This window comes from Indicator indicator, chromosome 4 (assembly GCF_027791375.1).
Source record: "Indicator indicator isolate 239-I01 chromosome 4, UM_Iind_1.1, whole genome shotgun sequence".
NCBI lineage: Eukaryota > Metazoa > Chordata > Aves > Piciformes > Indicatoridae > Indicator > Indicator indicator.
In genome coordinates this window covers 25,053,466-25,074,939 of record NC_072013.1, presented here as the reverse complement: position 1 = coordinate 25,074,939, position 21,474 = coordinate 25,053,466, and the positions used below count along the sequence as shown (strand labels likewise).

At 36.8% G+C, this 21,474-nt stretch overlaps 1 protein-coding gene across 1 annotated transcript in view; it reads right to left on the bottom strand.

Annotated features, from left to right (window-relative positions):
• TDRD9 (tudor domain containing 9) overlaps window positions 1–21,474 on the bottom strand; it is a 74,338-nt gene continuing 52,864 nt past the window's right edge. The window contains exons 22-37 of the mRNA XM_054400666.1: window positions 19,359–19,475; window positions 18,706–18,813; window positions 17,253–17,353; window positions 16,336–16,503; window positions 15,035–15,146; window positions 13,466–13,678; window positions 11,667–11,756; window positions 9,566–9,826; window positions 8,953–9,102; window positions 7,880–7,950; window positions 7,472–7,581; window positions 7,217–7,313; window positions 6,458–6,596; window positions 4,360–4,469; window positions 1,373–1,445; window positions 1–134 (exon numbers count right to left, since the gene is read on the bottom strand). Of these exons, the coding sequence (XP_054256641.1) occupies window positions 39–134; window positions 1,373–1,445; window positions 4,360–4,469; window positions 6,458–6,596; window positions 7,217–7,313; window positions 7,472–7,581; window positions 7,880–7,950; window positions 8,953–9,102; window positions 9,566–9,826; window positions 11,667–11,756; window positions 13,466–13,678; window positions 15,035–15,146; window positions 16,336–16,503; window positions 17,253–17,353; window positions 18,706–18,813; window positions 19,359–19,475 (2,016 nt within the window). The 3' untranslated portion in view covers window positions 1–38. The remainder of the gene's footprint in view (window positions 135–1,372; window positions 1,446–4,359; window positions 4,470–6,457; window positions 6,597–7,216; window positions 7,314–7,471; window positions 7,582–7,879; window positions 7,951–8,952; window positions 9,103–9,565; window positions 9,827–11,666; window positions 11,757–13,465; window positions 13,679–15,034; window positions 15,147–16,335; window positions 16,504–17,252; window positions 17,354–18,705; window positions 18,814–19,358; window positions 19,476–21,474) is intronic.

Genomic DNA, 21,474 nt, shown 5'->3' with positions numbered 1-21,474 from the left:
TTGCAATACTTTGTCCTGTGAAAGACATTTGGAAGTATTTAAACATTCAACACAACAAGCTCATGTAGCTGATAAAGACCATTTCCTCTTTCATGCTGCTTTTTGGACTGGTCAACAAGATGCTGAGAATCCACCTAATCAAAAGAAGCAAGATGAAATTCAGACCACAGTTGTAATAATGTTTTCCTATATAACATAATTAAGGAAGAAAGTCTTGAAGAGTTTTGAGAGTTTCAAATCATACAGGAATTTTCAGTTCTATGCCACACATTTCAAGTACTATAAAAATGCCGTACAGAAATGGTGTACCTCTTGATTTGCTCACGTGAGAATACTATTCCACAACCAATTCCAAAGCACTACAAGTAGTATTTTATGGGATTATGTAACAAAGATGTCCTGGGATTCTTCAGATGCAGTGGGGAAAATTATGATCCAAGGCCTATTCATTAACTTGCTATAGAAACTAAACACCAATATAACTGAATGGGAGATTATCTTCATAATACCAAGGATAACTCAATTTGAAACATGAAAATAGGAACATTTTGTCTTGAGGCAGCATATCACAACACACCCTAACCCCTCTGTGAATGTCTATGAGAAATATGTGCCCTTGGTGCAGGTGCTCATTCACTGCTGTCCATCTTTTCAAGGAGACCTATACCCTTCAACTTGTATGACTTGGGGTGGGAGGGGAAGAAGCACAGGAGGGGTGATGTAGAAATGTTACTCCTGCAACCAGTAATTCCTTGCCCCCTGTTAATTAAGAAAATGCACATCTATATCAGGAAATGAGTAGCCTGCAGAATTTCTTACAGAAAGGCAAGATTTTCAGAGTAGGAAGCTAAACTTTTCAGCTTTGTGAACCCTTCCTGGGTTTCAAGAAAATTTGCCTCCTATCCAATCCCACCACATTCATTCTAAAGCAAGCCGTGTTTTCTGCCTCTTTAAAAAGGGAAAAGCTACCTGAAGGCACAGCAACCCAAATGAAACTGAAATGCAATGCAATGCACTGCATTCAGGTAAATTCTAAACAAGGCAAGTGTATCAGTCGTTTTCTTTTAGGCCTTTACAGTCTCTCTCACCCTTAAAAATTGTGTTCTGATTGAAAAGGCTAAATATTCATATACACACAACATTAAAACATCCAAACTGACTACAAAAATACGATATTAGAGACTAATGTACACACAATAGTTCTTATGTCTTAAATCTGACTCTAAAGTGCTGTATTTTAGAATTCATACTCAAAAAAGATATCCCTCCAAAGAAACCTTTCCCTTTGAGCACTTAACTAACTGTACTGCAGATCTTGAACTATGCTTCTTAAAGAAAAATAAAAAAATATTTTTTTTCTCTATATTCTTACCTGATTCCACGCATATGGCTTCTCATACCATGTAGGAGCAAGTCTATCTCGAGGCTTTGGTTTGCAGATTAAACTGAAATTACATCAAAATAGTCTTCAGAAACACAGTATTTGATTAATTATAAAGACAAAAGAATTATTATATTAGATACAACTCTGCATTTACAAGGTGTCTGTACTGAAGGGAATCTTGAATTCCCCTGTTAATCAGATTTGTTCACTTCTCTGTACTTTGCCCCTTTAATGCAGGAAGCAAAACCACAAATTTTCAGAGACATTAAGTGTATCAGAATGTATTTTCTTTTAAAGAAAATAATGCTTGAGGTATTTTTAATTTACAAAGTAAATTATCTTTTATTTCATAAGTTTTATGCAGTTTATTCACTTGAATGTATAATATAGTTATTTTTAGAGTATTTTGTTTTGCATGACAACTCAATTACTGTAGATTGTCTGTCTGCTCCAGTTATTTCCTCAAGCTGTACAAAGTACAACAGTAGTAGACTTTAATTAATTCTGTCTAGATGTGTTTTTCAAACACTGATTTTAGTCTTAAGTAGTGGTGACATGTTGTAAATACAATTAGCTTTTGAAAAACGGAAAAAAAAATTATGAAAGACTGTTCAGGATAAATTTTTTACATATTTACTCTTATTAATAAAAGCTCAGTGTTTTTCCAAGACACAAACCAAAGTACAATCAGAAAAAGAAAAAAAAGAGTATTCAAAATGAAAAAATATTTTACACAAAGGAACAGAAGACATCATGACAATAACCAGACTTGTCCTTCTTCAAAAAGGTTGAAAAATAAAATTAGAAAAACTAGCTGTAGGATCATTGAAGCAGAATCAGTAAAAGCACAAAGATTCCAAATGAGAACACACTACCCCAGAAAGGTATAAAATCCTAAAGAAAAAGCAGCAGAGAAGACTGATGAGAATGACCAAGTCAGACAGTTGGCACTGACTGCACTGGGGAACGCACCAACACTGAAGACCTGTGCAGGCTGCTCCTTCCCCTCAAAACTGGCTGGAGATGTCTGAACCATCAACTTCAAAAAGGTGCTAGAACAGTAGCAACTGTTCACATATCTAAATAAACAGCAGTGACATTTTTGTGCCTTGAACATAGCATGTAAGTTCTGATGTCCAAGCATGAGCTCCCGTTATTGTCACAGTCACCATCAAAGAGGTTTTGTGGTTTGGCTTCCATCTACTTTCCTTGGCTTCTCTCTACACTTGTTACAGTATTAATCACAAGCAAATTCTGTTCATTTTTGAAGTCTAAGCATGGTACTACATGGCAGTGTCCAAAGGCAATGCAGACACCAACTGGCCTGAGGTATTTGGACATCAAATACTGCATCAGCAGCATACTCCACAGCTGGTATTTTACCAAGAGTCTTCTAGACAGGAAATCTATACAGCTTGCTGCCAGTCTGCCCTCATGCTTCTTAAGTTGAAATCACAAGCAGCATACATCTCTGAGGTACAGCCTTTGTGAAGCTGTACTACCACTTTTGGAAGCACACACAACCCACTGCAATAGCAACAGTTGGAAGCTGCCTTGCCTTGAAGAGAAGAGCTGCTGACACACGGACAGCATGCACAGTGTAACACACAAACCAAAAGTAATCACCTTGCTCCCTCATCATATCCAAAATGTCTGCTGGTCAGATAACATACTAGGTATCTCCACATCTGGCAGTTGTTTATGCTCTTTTAGTTTCATTTCCAGTGTCCTCAAAAGGTTACGGCTGACTTCCCCAATGCTTGTTAAATTATGAAATACTCCACATTGACTTTTCTTTTGAGCTTTTGAAATTAGAAGTATGGGTACTTGCCTTCAACTAAAGGCAGTGTAATAGCTCCCCCCCGCCCCCCCCACTGATGGGAATGGTAGAAGGGGAAAAAAAAGATAAGAAAAAAAAAATTCAGCTGAACATGTAACATTCAGAAACAAGTGTCATGGTTTAACTCCACCAGTTAACTAGGCATCAACACAGCCACTCGCTGATAATCCATCTGATAACCTAGGATAAGGGCAGCTGAACTTAAAGGCTTCTGATCTTTATCAGCACAAGGAAGTGCCTTACTTTGGGATAAAGTTACTTTAGAAAAGCTCTATTTGCAAAAAAATTGGCACATCTCAGATAAGGCAAATACTTGAGAGCATAACGTAACTCTTAATTCATGGCAGAGACAGAGCTCTTTCTTAAATCCGCTCAGTACAGAGCCAGGTAGGGATGGGAAGTGTCTACCGCTGATGCAGACAGCTCTAAAGCACATGCTACATTTACATGCAGAAGATCTTTTACAGCACACTCAGAAGTGGCAGACATTAGAAGGAGCTGTACAGGAATACTACACTAAATGAGCTCCCTTAAACGCTTCCCACACACTGCAAGCTGAAAAAATTCTCAAGACTGGCTGCACTGATCCACAATAGTTCTTTCGGAAGCACTCCTTCAGACAGAAGAAGCAGGGAGGCCCTGCTGAAAAAAACAGCAGGTGGCCTTAATTAATAAATTAACCTGTGACTTCTAGCAATTAACTTGGCCAACACCTATCCTACTACACAAGCCTGTTGAGGGAGGAAAGGCAGCACACACAATTCAAGTTTAATGCACAGGGAGAAATAATAATATAAATCCTTCTGCACTTCCATGCCATAGGACATTATTAGGTTTGTCCTGGATGCACAAAGCAAAGATACATCAGAACTGGTATCCCGTAGAACGGGTTTTACAGTCTAGGTTTTATGACTCCTAAGCAATCAGGCTTCCTTGAAGAACCAGTGTTTCCACAAGAAGTCTAAAGTTGTTGAGTGTACTGCTTTATAAATAAACAAAGTAAATTAAATAGATCATTAAATGAGAACATATATTCTTTCCCCAAAGCCTAATCTGAGCTATGCTTCAAGCAATCATTTATTTTGTTTTTGCTGAGACTGTGAAACAGAAGATCTTATTTCTACCAAATTATTACCGCAGAAGTTTCTGACGAACGTTCTCCTGCAGCTGTGTCATTATCTCTTGTCCAGAACACACTGCACATTCACAGAGCAACTTATTAATGGCTGTCCTTAGGATGTTTATCTGTAAAAATACCAGTGACAGAATATAAGGCACTCTAAATCAGAACTAGTTTTAGATTATATTATACTGGCATGAAGGTCATTATAGCACCCATGCCACCAAACTTCAAATGGAATATTGTTAACATAAGCAAAAAATATCTGAAGCTTTAGAAATGCTTCTTCCTCCAGATGGTCAAAGATATTAATGTTCAGCCACTTGTTATCCCAGTCTTCAAGGTTACTCAGATATGCCATAAAACAGAGGCTCCCACTTGACAGTATCACAGTATCAGAGGTTGGAAGGGACCTCAAGAGATCATTGGGTCCAACCCCCCTGCAGGATCACTTAGGGTAGCCTGCACAGAAATGCATCCAGGTGGGTTTGGAAAGTCTCCAGAGAAGGAGACTCCACAACCTCCCGTGGGGAGCCTGTTCCAGTGCTCCGTCACCCTCACTGTAAAGAAATTTCTCCTCATGCTGAGGTGTAATCTTCCATGTTCTAGTTTGAACCCATTGTTCCTTGTCTTATCACTGTGAACCACCGAAAAGAGCCTGGCCCCTGCCACTTGACACCCACCCCTCAGATATTTATAGACATTGACCAGATCCCCTCTCAGTCTTCTCAAGACTAAACAGGCCCAGGCATCTCAGTCTCTCGTCATAGGGGAGATGCTCAAGTCCCCTAATCATCTTCGTGGCTCTCCCTTCGATCCTCTCCAGCAGGTCTCTGTCTCTCCCAAACTGGGGAGCCCAAAACTGGACACAGTATTCCAGGTGTGGTCTCACCAGGGCAGAGTAGAGAGGTAGAAGAACTTCCCTAGACCTGCTGGACACACCTTTCTTGATACATCCCAGGATCCCATTGGCTCTCTTGGCCACAAGAGCACATTGTTGTTCCATGCAGAACTTGCTGTCCACCAGCATTCCAAGGTCTTTCTCTGTGAAGCTGCTTTCCAGCAGGGCAGCCCCTAACCTGTACTGGTGCCTGTTGTTATTTCTTCCCAGATGTAGGACCTTGCACTTGTCTTTAATAAACTTCATGAGGTTTGCCAGCACCCAGCTCTCCAGCCTGTCCAGGTCACGTTGGATGGCTGCACAGCCTGATGGGGTGTCAGCCATGCCCCCAGTTTTGTATCGTCAGTGAACTTACTGAGGGTACTCTCAATCCCCTCATCCAGGTCTTGCCTGGATTATTTCCAAGACAATTCCTTCTGTAAAAGCTTTGAGGAATTTTTCTATCTGTCCATAATTTTCATATGCACAACAGCTTGGTATTACCATTCTGGCTAAAGTGTCATGGTATCACATCACGTGACACAGACGTCACATACACCAAATCAGTGCTTTCAGCAAACAATAGCTCAGAGGCAAGTTTACCAGCATGTCCACTGCATCCTTCAAAACCCTCTAGAAATCACTGTCATTAACTAATCTACCCGCTCTGTACAAAGAACTAATGAGGGCCTGTATGGTCTTTCACTGTCTGAAACACATGCCAATCTGAAGCACAGGTCAAATACTGTTCCGTGCAACGGAGTGTATGTACTTATTTCCCCCGGCAGATCTTTGTCTACAAGTTGCAGAAAGGCTGCAAGTGACGAATGTACGGAGGTTCATTGTTTGTTTAGTTGATTTGCTGAGAGAAGAAGCTTGATACTGACATCTTAAGAGATGTAAAATCCAATTGAAGATTGCAAAGCAGTAATGCTAGGCTGACCAGTAAAAACTGACTAGGGCAAATCGGATGCTTTTGTTTTGGAAGGTGTACAAACTATTGTTCTACAGTATTTTATTTTTTCAGTGTATGGAGGAGTAATTCTTTTATTCCTCTGATAAGAATCCAAAGCTATAAGCAGGAAGTACACTAAAAAAACTAACAAAAAAATAAACATCAACAAAACCACAGCTTAAAACAAGTTACCTTTTTAACTCTTAAAAATAACAAGCTCTGACACATTGGATTCTACTTAATTCCTACCACAGTGACAATTCTTGTGCACGTTTTACCTCTGATATGTCTTCCATTCCAAAATGCACATCAAATGTCAGCTCCATGTCATTTTCTGGAAACAGTGGAGCCCCACAAGTTTGACTCCAACCCAAGCCACACAGAACACCAGTAAAATGCTTTCCACTTCTATCAACCCTATATGAAGAAAAAAAGAGTCTTGCCTAGAAATGCAGAAATTAAACTCATATAAAGACAGACTTAAAGGAATTTGTCTAAGCCATGCCAAGCAAGATATAGGTATTTTAAAGAAACTAAAAAAAAATTCAGAGGCATTTACACCTAATTGAACTTTTTAAAATACATTGACAAAGCAAAACTAAAGTTCTTGTTATGAATACATACAATCACAAAACTTAAAAAGAAAACCATACACATGCAAAAGTAAAAGCTAGCTTCACTATGTTTAAGTGACAGTCTACAGACAGAATAATTTAAAGCAATTCACAATTCAGTATGTACAAAACTCATTTAGGTTTCTCTCCTCATGTAGATTTCAAACATGCCAGGCTCTACAATTTATCTTTCTGGGCTTTCAGCATGATTTTCAGGAACTATATTGCCTTATCATGAGCATATACTCTGCAGCATCAATTCAGAAATACAGGAAACAAATTACCTTAGCTACTACTATACTAGAATTACAGGAACAGAAAAAGAATACACTAAATAAGGAAAATAAAAATAAAATTCTGTCATCAATTTTTGAGAGTCCCAAATAAAAGAGAAGAACCACCACTTTTTAAAATGGATGATACCTGAGTTCTATAGCAGGAGCAAACAGCATACTGAGGAGTGCAAGCAAGCCAGGAATAGGAGGCATTAAAGATGTTTCCTCTAAAATCACAGTAGATCCTGTCACAAAAAAAAAAAAAAATCTAAGGAGTGTCTAATGGAAATGAAACCCAAACAAGATGTATCACAGAACTACAATGACATATTTAGCTTGTAAAGTTATTCATATAAAAACAAAAGGCTAGAGAAACTGACCAAATATTTTTATTAAGCATTACCAGTTTTATTTGCTGATACAGAAGAGGCGACCAACAACTGCTGAAAGGGATCTTCTGGAGCATCACAAACAACAACAGAGTTTATGCTTTCCTTTTGTATCAAAACCATTCTGAGGAAGAAGTAAATATTTTCAACAATGAAACCTTAATAAATAGTTGTTACTAGCTGAACATTACCTGAATACCACTTAACATATGCCTATGGTAGTTCAATAATGTCTGTAAGTAACTTTAATAAAATTATTCCTGACATTTTACATAGCAGTAGCATGCAGATTAATGCAATTTAGTTTTTTCAATCAAAAAAAAATGTAAAAATCTGTAAGAGAACAAGGATGAGTTTTGCCTATTTATCTAAAATAACACTTGAGAACATGCCTATACTTCACAGTAAAAGTCTTCTCCTACCTGAACTGGGACACTCTTGTCATAGTATAGCATTTCACCTCATAAGGAGTGAAGGGGCCAAGGACTGTCACCTTCAAAATGAGAAAGAACAAATGATATTCTAAGGAGCCAGCACCCAAAGACCTCCAAATCAAAACCCTCTATAAATGAAAACAGAAACATTTTAGCATGTGTTGAGTAACAATGAATTGATAAACAGCATTTTCATTTTGCATCTGAAGCTATCTTTGCTTGTTGAAACACCTACACAAAGATACTGTATTTTCACAGGTGCTGGGGTTTTCTAACTTCATTTGGCTTAAAAACAACCGCAAGTTCAGACTTCATAGAGCACCTAACAAATTCAGATTATTTTTGTTCACATGAGGAGGGCGTTTAACCTTGAAAACATTAACTACTCAGTTCCATAAAGCGCAAACAGGACAACTCCTGTGGGTAAACTGAGCATGATTAGTGCTTCAAAGTCTGGAAATTTGTCAAATCTGAAATGAGAAAAATTATAATGTAGATGAGGCTAAACTTGTAATTGGAATGCAGAACAGGATACACATTTTTATGTTTTAAGTTCCAGTTTAATTGTGACTAGGTACCTCAAAATGTCTAAGTATGAATAAATTTTGAGTTTGGAATTGGCAATAGAAGAAATACTCACTCTTACATTATTACCAGTTACTGGAGAGCCCACTGCACCACCTATCCTAGCTGCTTACCTATCATTGGGTGAGGAAGAACAAACCACCATGTGTAGTAAAAAAAATGTTCACGTTTTACGAAAAATTGATAGGATTATAAATCCTGATTTTTGCTCATATAATGAAGACTACCATTCATCTTAGCTTCATCTTCGTTCTGCACTGGTTCAAAGTGCTTCTTTGAATGTGTTAGACAAGTTGGTTCAATTAGCTTTTATGCCATAATTCAAAACTTCTTAAAAGGTGCAACAGATGTCTGAAATGATGGTCACATGGCTTTCTACCGGTAGAAAGTAGAATGCACTATGAAAGGTATTATCTCCTTTCTAACAACGCGAGAAGCGGAGTTATGCAGTAACATGCCACAATGATCACAGTTACCTTATGGGTTGGCACTTTGCACTGATTGTCAGAAAACCAGTTGAACAATCTTTCAGTGAGAATCTTTTTGTTCTCTCTTGTAGGTACAGACACTTTCTCTTCTTTTGTTACTTGGTCCAAAGGAAAACTCTCAAGCAAATCACGGCTTTGCTATATAGTGATGGAAGAGCATTAAAGCCATGGCACAGCTGATATGTTTGTCAAAAATTTTACAGATTTGAGGTCCTGCTCAAAGAACGCACGTGCTTGCATATGACTACAAAACCCAATGTTCTTATCACCTTTCAGATTATATAGAACATAAAAATGAAAGATAGTTAAAACTATGAAACAGTTACATTTTTTTCAACATTTCAAAGAACAGCAGAACAGTCCAATTGATAGAATCATCTCCTGGAAAACAACTCTTTCAAAAGGTGTCTCAAAGCAGCAATGCTTTTGTCCAACATCTCAATATGAATTATAACACAACATTGAAATATACTGCCCTATTCAAGTATTAATCTTGCCTAATCCCATGCCATCAGTGAAGACTAGAGCTCAACTTCTCAGGACAGTCTGAGCTGAAATACCTTAGTAGAAGAAAAGTAGAAGCTGCTTACTCAATACGTACTTGTGATTCACATGATTCTACTGCTAGTTCAGCATAACATTCTTCAATAAGCACATCTCGAATATTCACAAGCTCTTTGTGCTCTGAGTGATGGAAAACATCCACATGCAGGACACCATGCATAAATGAATGCACCTTGGCCAGAAGAGTATAGCCATTTACTAGTGAGGCAAATCTTTGGCTAGCACTGTAACTCCACCATTCCCCAAACACAAGAGATTTTGCAGATGGACGCATCTTGCACATCTTGAATTCTAAAGCCTAGAGCAAAAACATTGAAAACAATGCTTGCCTGAGCAGAGAATCAGAATGAAAATGTTTTTCTCAACAAGCTGTTAGAATTAATAACTTAAACGACTTAATTATTGCAGTGGCTTCTGTTAATTCCTAGGACTGCTGTAAAGCTACTGGTCTAATTCCAATTCAGTTACTGCTAACTTAGCTACACATTACAGCTTGTATAACTTCAAAGTTGTAGATGGTTGCTGATCAATCAAGGGAAACAGCATAGATAGAAGTTTCCACAGTTCTGTTCAACTAAGGTAACGGCCAGACCACTGCAGCTATCCTGTCTGTGGCAGGCAAGAGTAATTAAGTTCTCATTTAACCCCTTTTCCACAATCACTATATGCAATTATGTTTTTTGGATAAATTTACAAGAGAAACTTTTTTTTTGCTGGTCATTAAAAGATTAGGCCTGGCGTGAAAATACACTTCCCTTTAGTAAATCCGAAACAAACAAACAAAAAATCCCTGCAACAAACCAACCAACCCCCCCACGCATGCACACAAAAAAAGGATGCCTCTTGCCAAAACTAATTTTATTTTTAAAAAATCAATTATAAAAGAAAACCAAAGAAAATTAACCCTGTCAAGACATGATAGTAAGAAAACATAGATAAAACCATATTTCTGCTTGTTTACTTCTCATTTTCATCATTAAAAGCCTTAGAATAAAGTTAGTATGATACATCTGTTCCAACTAGCTTTAAAAAAATCTGAATGAGGCCTGAAAAGCAGAATTTCACTTTAAGTCTAGTTATTTTATTTGTAAATACGTCTCAAGAGTATTTTTTCTTAAAAACTAGTTAAAAAGACCCTCAGATTTGTGTTACAGATGACTATTTAATTATCAAGAGAGTTCTGTCTGAAAAGATGCATGTAAAGCCAGTAAGTAGTTCAAAGAACAGCAAAGCAGTGCAAAGCAAAACCAGAGACTTCTAGCTTTGTGAAATTTACATCCAGCATCTCTTACATACCTGTCCTGTAACTACAGTGTAGGAGAACAGGAGCTTTGATGGAGCAATCACTCTGCACAGTAGCTCTATGCAAGATATTTGCCCCTGCAGACTCGTGCCTTGAAGGCAAGGAGAGATACTATGCTCAACACTAAATTAAACTATTCACTGATAGTTTTTCCTCTCTGAGCTGTTTTCTAGGTTCTATAAACCTTCATCATTTGCTCAGAAGTTTGTTAAACTGAAGCAAAGCTGACCTATTGCTCTGTTACTCCTGAGCTTTCCATATAAGCAGGCAATAACAGAACCAGAACAACATTCTTCTTCTGATGAGTTCTACTTTGCATAAAACTGATAGATCACAAAGAAACTGATAACCAAAAGCAATAAGCATCGAAAGGCAGCCGTTAGAGCAACTTCCTCTCTACTTCTGCTATTATTGTGATTACAGGTGGGAGAAAGCTCCCACCACGCTGACCCCACAGAAACAGGACTAGCTCAAATATTCAGCTAAAAAACAACTAAAAAGAATACAGATGACGGTTTTCATAGCTGGTCAGGTAGCAAATTCAGGCTTTTTCTTTTTTTGTTTCTTTTTTTCCTCTCTCTAGCAAGTGTGCCTGAAAACACAAGGCAAATAACTTTTCCTTCAATTAATACAATGCAATTCAGTTGCACTGAGAATTACTGCTCTGTGTACACATCTGTACAAAACATATATCCACCTATTAGTGAAGGTGATTAGTAGGTATTCCCATTAGCAAAATAGATGTCACTTCATTATCATTCTGAAAAGCATCACGCTTTTCCCCACAAGACATGAAAATACCTATTAAACAGAAGTAAATAGCATCACCTCCTACCTGGAAGGGAAGCTCTCGAAGATGGCTCGGAATCTCTTTTAAATCCTTTAAGGGCACTTTTGATCTATTGCCATAATCCACATAAAAAACCTGGGGAAAGAAAAAAAAAAAAAGCCAAGCAAGAGCATCCACAGAGATTCTGCAACATTAGAAGCATTACTTTTAGTGGCAAGCAAAGCAACAATTTAACAATTATAGTACAACACAATCTTAAGTGAAACGGCAGCAAATTCAGTCTGCAAAACATGCAAATGAAATCATCTCAAAAATAAAAGGAAAAGAATAGGTCAAAATTTATCATGTCTATTATTTGATGCCTTGTCTTAAACATCCATTGATAACACAAATAATCTGCTAAATCTAGAAAAACCAAATTTCCCTGAAAAGCTCTAATTCTTTCCCTGCAATTAAATCTACACAACCTTATTTCTTATGTGATACTACCTAATAATTGCTAAGATAAGCACATATTAGCATGGATCAAAGACAAAGTGATGAGATTAGCCCTATTATTAATTTTTCCATGATTTTTAAACAGATGACAGTGTTCACTGTTTTCTCTATAGTAGTGACACCAGCTATGTTCAGAAAACAAGATATTCAAGGTGGGGAATGTGCTGTGCAAAGGCAAATCTCACAACAACAACAACAAAATCTGTGGGTAACTGCTGTAAAGAACAGTGTCAGACTGAGAAATTAGTATGAATTTTGAACAGTGGCATTAATTTCCATTACTGATCCCAGCACATAAAGTCAAAACATGCCCACAAATTTGCTGATTATGTAGGAACTCAGCAACATAAACACTGGTATAAAAAGATCACATTGAATGGACATAAGAACTCAACATGAACAGAGAAAACAAAATAGTATGAAGTGAAAAAAAAAAATCATATCCTTTGGAATTTTTAGCCATTTCTTCTAAAAATATTCCATTATTATTTTATCAATTCTAATTAGATTAAATTTATCAAGGCGAAAGAACTGAGTATAAGATGACAGGAGCTCATCCATGCAAAAAAGCTGTGAAAAGGCAAATGTAGCATGTACCATATGAAATATTTTTGAACACAGAGGAGAAACATTGCTGGAAGGGCAATACTAGCATCACTGCATAAGCAAAGGCACAACACTAAGTATGGAAGCATGCATAATTCTGCTTCTCAAAACTGAGGTCAAAACAAAATAGATGAAGACCAGGTGAACAGAAAGTCAGCGTAGTACATGAGATGACAGAGAGCAATATGCAGGAAGAAAAAGACAGAAAAAATGAAGGGGAAGAAAATAAAATAAAGGTGAAGAACCACTGGCAGAACAAGCCTAGAAAATTGGTCATGAATGACTAAAAACTGCCAATACAGTGAGGGCAAGAAACTCACCACTCAATAGATCTTAATATATTTATGAAGATAAAGTGTTGGGGCTGGTGGCAGCAATGCAACACTGGACTCTGATCTCAGCATTCCTTACCATGTTTTCAATGTTACTGGGGGTTTTAGTCTTTATTTTGCTTAAATCTGCTTCAGCACACAGGTTTTTAATATATGAACAATAGTTTCTCGGTTTAGCACTAAAATATTCCTATGCTCTGAGGTAAAAAAAAAAAAAACTCACACATCATTTCTGACAACATTCTACTGATGTTTAATTTCAGTTCTAATTCTATGTATTTCCTTGATGGAATATTTAGAATTATGAACATAGTGCTTTGTAAAGTAAAAATACCAAAAAGTACAGCTTCAAGATTGTTAACTCAATCACATTCTACCAATTCAATATGACATAACACATTACTGTACCTCAGCAAAATCACCACAAACACACAAAATACGAGCTCTATAGTATCCTCTGTTTTCTGCATCAGTGAATGGAGCCAGACAAACCAACTCTGGATATGGCGACACTGGTAAATCCATCAGGTTCTGGTAGTTAATTTCAGCAGTTAGAGCCTGGAGTACTTTCCTATTTTTTTCATTGATCCTGTAACCCCAGAAGTGTCCAACTTCCACTATCTTAAAGTATAAAAAAAATAGACAAAAATCAGATTTCATATTTTATTCTTCTGCATCACATATAAAACATATCTAAACAAAATAAATCAAAGCACTCCTACTCCTGACACAGACATAGGAATGTTCTCATACTGCAATAATGCAGTGAAGCATTCCTCCCTCATAATTAGATGTGATTTTAAAATGTTTACTTGCTGTGCAACTGCGATGCACTTTCAATCTAAACAGATCCTAATATAAGCATTACTAAACCATAGAAAATTAAGGAAAGACTGCCTATCTTTCTAAAACAAATTAACATTCAGAAAATATAGTTGATTAGACAGATGCATACAGATTCAGAGCACTTTTCTTAGTAATGCAAGAGTAGCAGTTAGCTACATATATCAACAAATCAGCACAGATACCATTTAGATTAGCCATCCTTTAAGAAACTGACAAGAACACACTACTATTTAAATAAAATTCAATAAAATAAGTAGTCTTTTCAAATGGCTTACTGATCTCATATATTTCTGATGCTGTAACGAATGTTCATTAAAAAAAAAGAATCTTTATTGACAATATATATAATCATTAAAGCTGATGTATTAAAAACAGAAGTAGCATAGAGAGTTACATGATTGGAACGTGTCTAATCAATTCCATGAATAATTTTGGTCCGAGAGACTTGCTGAATAAAAAGAAGCTATTTTCTGCACTTGCTAAATGCATCACTATCAAGATCTGTTTTAACACTTCAGCCTACACTTTCCACTAGCTCAGTAGTTTGTATTTTTTCATTAGTGTTATTTCAGCAGCATATACATCGCTTGCTATTACTTAATTTGTTCAGATGACATACAAATTTGCAGCTTGAGAATTCAGAAATATTTATATATACATAGAATTCCCCCCAACACAGTATCATTTGTACAAGCAGTGTTTTCCCAGTGAGCATGCAGTACCGTAACTTCATCTAATCTCTCATGCCTGTAGTTTCTGAAGAAAACTGCCATTCAATAATAACTAGGCAAATGGCTTAAACACCTACTAACTCTCCTTTTCTACAGTGTCCACAAATATTTTACCTTTCCCATTAATCCTCTTTGTCTACTTCCAGCTAACATTCATTGCTAGAAATCCCACAAATTCTGCCAAGTGCAGATAAATTTAAACATCTAAAATTTGACACATGCTGCTTAACAAAACTACTAAAAATTATACCAAGAATATTCTCCATACCTTTTAAAGATCCCTCTGTGCTAAAAACATTATTAGTCCTCATTCTTTACATTTAAACTTGTCAGCTAACTACAAAGTTATCTAAGTACCAATTATTAGATATGACCTGCTTTAGATGTAGGACATTCTTACCTCTGTTATCTTGATGGACAGAAAGCAATCTGGGATCATCGTTGATTGCTGTAAAGTACCAAATGAAATTTCCACAGGCTCCACCGTCTTCTTCTGATAGTCCACATTTACTCTAAATAAAGTTTGCAGAATAAATATGCTAAATGCTTCATTTACAAGTAAAACCTCAAAGTTTATTTTCATTTGCTTCTCAAGGTGTCCCTAGGGCACATTTGCACACTTACTGACTCTGTTTACAAACAGATGAAATCAATTCGAATGTAAAATGACCATGCAGAACAAAAATACTACAGGCATACCATTTGAATCCCAGTATGACCAAATACAGGAAGATAAAACACCAAGATGCAACTGTGACATTGACTTTATTAGATATCCAGAGAACTGATAGTGAGGGTTTTGCGAACGTATGATTTCTAAACTTTTTTTTCTGAGATAAATTGAGTATGCTACAGCACAAAATTTATCTTTTTAGATATAAAATTCCCTTTACTTGACAAAAGCTGAGAACTCAAATTAGTCTTTCAGCCTAGAAGAATTAATCTCAAGAATTAATTTTCACAAAGACTTTGTGTTGTTCTGAGCACAGTGAAACTGCTAACATGTTTTATTATAAATTAAGTACCACCAACTGAAATTGACATATTCACGTGCATTTTAACCTTTCTACTCCTGCCTTCCTATTTTATATTTCTTATTTTAAAATATTAAAGTGACTGCAGACCAATCAGAAGTTAGGCAAATTATCATCTTAGCAAGTTGCTTGTATGACCTGAAGCAGGGAATCACAGATAGCATGTAATAACTAAGAAACTCACAAGTCAGATTTTTCTAACAAGAGCAGGGGCAGACAAGAGAAATGCACTACACACGCTCCACCCCATTTTGTTATGTCTCCCCAGTTTCTGTTGTTATACTCCCCCTTTGTCCCTTTCTTTTATATGCCCAAATACCATTCCTTATTTATTTTGTAACTAGCAATTCCCACATTGTCTCTAGCACAAACGGAAATTCATTTGAGCAGCCATATTCGATATACCAAAAGCAAATGGACTAGAACCTTAAAAACCCCCAGTGCATACACAGAGTTCTCTTAAACCATCATTAACTAGAAAGAAACACTTAGCACAATCACATTATTTCAAGCCCTGCAAAAACATTCTGCTTATATGAAGTTTACACACCTGTTCTTTGAACTTAACATGTCTTCCTTGGTGACACTTTCAAGGAAATTCCCACTAAATCCAGCAAACATCATTTCACTGCAAAAAACCCCCATTTTCCACATGCCATACAATTACCTTTGATATTTCACACCTGTCACATCTTGCATTTGCCTTCTAATATCCTCTGGAAAATGAACGTCCAGCTCCAGAGGAATTTTCAGTTGTGACATCTTGACTGACAGGTACACTGCAGGAAGAATCTTAAAGCCCTCCATTGGGTCACGAGAAAACTCCACAAAAGCCCTGTTCCAAAAAACCCCACCAAATAAAATTGCAACAAATACTTGACAAGGAATCAAAACCTAACAAAAATCCCTACAAAGCCCATCATTTCTTCTCTCTGTCTTCATCTTGTCAGTCCAGCAAATGGCAAAACTCAGGTTCCTTACAGGCTTTGTCTACTGCTCTTATGCACCTTAAAACTTTGTCATGATAGCTGTAAGACAACTTTCTAGTATTCTCACCAGCACATACCAGATTCACTAAGCATATTTAGTCAAATAGGAGGGCTGCAAAAATATACATGAGAAAAGAATTAAAGATTGGAAAAGGCATAAGAAGGGCTACATGAATTAACTTTGGACAGTTGTAGCCCCAAGCTGGCCAGACAGTTTGCTGAAATAGCCAGTTACGTGCATGTTGTGCATAACCAAACCATCTGACTATATACTGAATTTAGCTCATTTTTACAAGTCAGAAACACAGACAAATCAGCTATAGATAAGGTCCACTGTTAGACAACAGAAGAGACAAAACAGAAGGCAGGTTCTAACTCAGCTAGTTTATCTAATGTTATTTAACCGATGCACATCAAACTTCAAAATCACCTTTCTTACTCTAGACAACACATTAGAAGGAAATTATTGATTCCAAAGAGTCGAGAATAAATAAATAATTTTGTCAGTGCATCACTGACAAAGAAAGAAACTGATTACCACATTCGTAACTGAGAACATGAGAAAGGCTGGATACTTAAAGTATTTTATACTTACTTTGATCCATCATAGGTAATACATTTTACCTGCCCACATTGTCTAAACAGTGATTGCAACTGTTTATGGTATAGATATCCATAAGGAGGAATATTCCTCAGCTGTTAAGAAAAATCAGTTAAATTTAGATACATTCAATTATACATATTCAGTTCACCAAATAGCTTCTTCCCTCCTTCACCTAGGCTGCAAGAGTGAATTACTGAAGTATGGCACAACAGATTGCACACCTGCATGGTGTACATGCTTCTTAAGGATGACAGAGCAACCTCCTGGTCTTCCTACAAGGTGCTCTTACATGGAGTAGACAAAGGGACAACCCAGGTCAGGATAAGAGAAGTCAGAGGACTTTTTATATTCTTGGCACACACCATTAGGAGCTATACACACCATGCAGCTGTAAGAACAGTCTCTCATACTGAGAGCTTGAGGAACTTGCAACACTTGTGCCCAAGAAGAACACTGACACTGATGAAAACATTGCAGTTACTTTTTCCTTCCAGATAACAAGCAGTTGACACATGAAAAGATCAAGTTACATATATTGAAAGTAAATAGGTCCTTATAGTTAGCAGTTTAATCTTGTCTTTATTCCACAAGATTGCATCTAGCCTGAAATTTTGCTTCAATATCCTTAAATAGTATGTTAAAAACGTAAAAAACATACATAGATGTGTTGTGTGCATATATTGCCATGCCAGTGTCTCCTTCAGTACAGAGCTAGACTCTGTCTTGGGCACTCGGGAAGGCACGCAAAAAAATCCCTGTCGTTTTCTGTAAGCTTTTATGAGCTCCTCTCCTACCTTCTCATTTAATTATTTTCTTGTGCCAATAAAAGCCTATTCTTTGAGGCCCACTGGTTTGTAGGTCTGTTTTTTTTTTTTTTTAAGAGTAGGTCATGGCTATTTTACAGTGTTATACCTAACTCAGATATACCAAACATTTCCCATTTTGCAAAATCAGCACAGCCATTCTGAACTGACACTTACCCTGACTAAAAAAAAAAAAAAAAATTCCAACTATGAAGGAAGACCACAACACTGGAGCAACTGAAAAGAACAAGCATATGTGCAATGCACTATCAAGTAGATGGCAAAGAAGTAACAATGTTGCAACAATGCATTTCACAAACATTCTTTAAAAAGTATCCTTGATAGTCCTGTACTATTTTTAAAATCTTTTATTAGTTCTATGAAAAGTTGCTGGCCCATGCAAGACTAGCCAAAAATGGCATGGGGCAGATCTCTGTAGCAATTCTTCTAAAATTGCCCACCCACACAATGCTTGTTATATTAAAGAAAGGGAAATGGGAGAGAAGACAACTTACCAAGTGAGCATCAGAGGAGGTAAGTATTTCTGTTCTTGTCCAAGACAGAACAAAACTTAAATATACCACCCAAACACTACAGATCTTTATCACTTGATTCTTTGTTAGTCATTCACCTTAACATACCATGACAGTGCTTTTTGGATCTTTGCCAGCAAGGTTCTTCATAGCAATTTCTTTGTCACATCTTCCAAAAGTAAAGTAGTTTGGATAGAAAGCACCAGCTATTACAACCTGAAATTGACAAAATATTTTTTAGCTGGTTTCTTGTAAAAGGATACACTAGTAACATGAAGAGATGCCAACAGATTTTTATATGAAGACTTGTTTTCCTGTCTCTTTCCAGGAATTACTGTAATTGCAAGCTGAATGTTAAATCATGGGTATCCTTAAAAATATCCTTTCATGAAAAGAATTTAATTTCTGGAACAATTTTACAACAATTTCAACATTCTTCTATGTAGACTTGCTCTATGAAAACTTTAATTTTTAGTCTCTGACAAAGATTAGTCTAGATACACAGTTTAATTAAGCTCAGGATAACCTGAGGTTGTTTTGATGAACTGTCAGAAGGACAGACAGGGGACCAGCTTAGTGTAAATTCTGAACCATTAAAGGTATCATTGATTGTCCAAAAATAATTTTTTTTCACTGGCAATCTCAAAATCTACTGAGAATTTTGAAACACGAGTGTACTAGTTCATCAGTGCTAGTGTACAAAAATTTAGTTATAATTATTGTAAATAATGGTCTCCTCTAAAGAGTCAATAAAGCATTACCTGCAAAATGAAGCGCTGTTTGTATACTAATTCCTGATCCATAGAAGATGGTTGAGTATTAACATACATGTTAAATGCTCTGACTCGCATTTTCAAATTGTGAAATAACTCTGACACCTGAAATTTGAACTCTAAGTTACACATTAAACATATCCAAACTGTCCATAAATCAAAACAAAATCTTAGTAGAAGTCTAAAGAATGCAAACTCCCCTTCTTTTTTAGGTAACTAGTATGCATTTCACCCAAAATACTGCTTAGCAATCTTTACCTCAGAAAATTTCAGTACTTTGAATCATGCAGTTTTCTTAACATTTCTTTATAATTTGTAGTTTCAAAGCATATTACACATACATGATACAGAACAAATATCAGAAAAACAACTGAAATAACCTTTCACATGAGGACACCATTTAAATAATAGTGGGGTCGTATCTCAAAAAGTAAAAAACATGGCAAACAACAACTTGGACTTCAGCACCTAACCACAGCAGTGACCCAGTTCAGCAGACATCCCTGATCAAACTTGGGCCCTACAGCAGAACGCTCCATTAAGCTTTCAATACTAAACTTTTGAGAAGCTCCCATAAGCAGACACTGGTTCTCCAAACACACAGACTATCTCTTCATTGTCCCAACTGATTTTGGAGCAAATGTAGAAAAGTTCAGTTCACTCAACTGTCCACATTTTCCTGTCTGCGGCTGGCAGATTCAGCATAGTAAACTTCTGTTATTTTCTTCACAGGACAACTACCATAACAGAAACAAAGTCCATGGCTGCCTCAGTTCTGCAAATCTACTTCCACATAATGAATTAGAAAATTTATACCTGAAAGTGTGGCAAACAAAAATTTCTAATCTTCTCAGTGTAAGTGTAGGTGTCCATTCTAGACTCTGTAGCTATTATGTCACGCACTGCCTCTTCTTGTGTTATCTCAAACTGGGCCATCCTTCAGCTCCACAGTTTTACTGAAATTTGCCCCTCTCTCATCTTTTTTTCCCCTTGATAACAGATACACAAGCTAAAAAAAGACTATTGGCATTTCTTACTGAGATAATGGCTTGTGTTTAGAGCAAGGGCTAAACCACCTGCTCCCACAACACAAAAGTGAGGGAAAGAGTAATACACACAACTCAGGGCTGAAATAAAGAGATAAGAGTTGAAAGTACCATAAGATATCATAAGCACAACACATAATTACCTTAGCTAATAAACTAATTAATAATATGATACATGATTACCTTAGCTTAGTCTATTTGCAGAAAAAGTGCAGTGAAATACACAGCATAAAACAGAAAAGCAAAACCAGCAGCTACCCAACTTTCACTTTTCTGCCACCATGCCTGCAGAAGAAGACCCAACACCCAAGAACCCAGAAGCAGCAACCAGAACAGGAAGCCTTCCATGTTGCAACTGGAACTTCAAGGCCCATAATAATTTGTTCCAGTTAGCACTTCCATTTTTTGAAGCTGGCATGACTGCAGCGTGGTACGAATAACAGCAGCAGGCTAAACTCAATCCTTGACAGCCTGTTATGAAAAGCTTTTTGTTTTCTTGTGTTTTTGAACACAGGCCCTACTTTACTTACACCATAGGTATGACCCAGGGGAATAATGGGCAAGACCATGCTCTGCCAATCACAGTTCTTCAGGAGTTTTACTTACTTTCCCCCCTCATAATATCACATTAAGCTTGAAACTGTGTGTTGCAGAGCTTTCATTAACTGCTGCACTAATGTTAGCAACAAAGCCTTAGTAATTTTCAAGTCCAGTCCCCCTTATATAACTGTATTTGCTTACATTAATCCTAATTATAGAACAAAAGTTATATAACAAGACAGCAGTCACATTAGAGCCAGTGTATTTAAAGGACCTACAGAACTAGTAAATACCAGAGGTGTCTTCCAAAAAGTGTTAAAAGTTTGTTAAACAATCAAGAATTTAATACCACTTTATCTTAAAAAAAAAACAAACAAACCAACAAACCCAAATAAAACTGTTTATCTAAAAGTCAGCAGTCTGTTTTCAACCTCTGCTTCTGAGCTAAAATAATGTTCCTCGTGGCACATCTACAGGCTTTACCAAGAGCCATTAGCTACTTAGAGTCCATGCCTCTC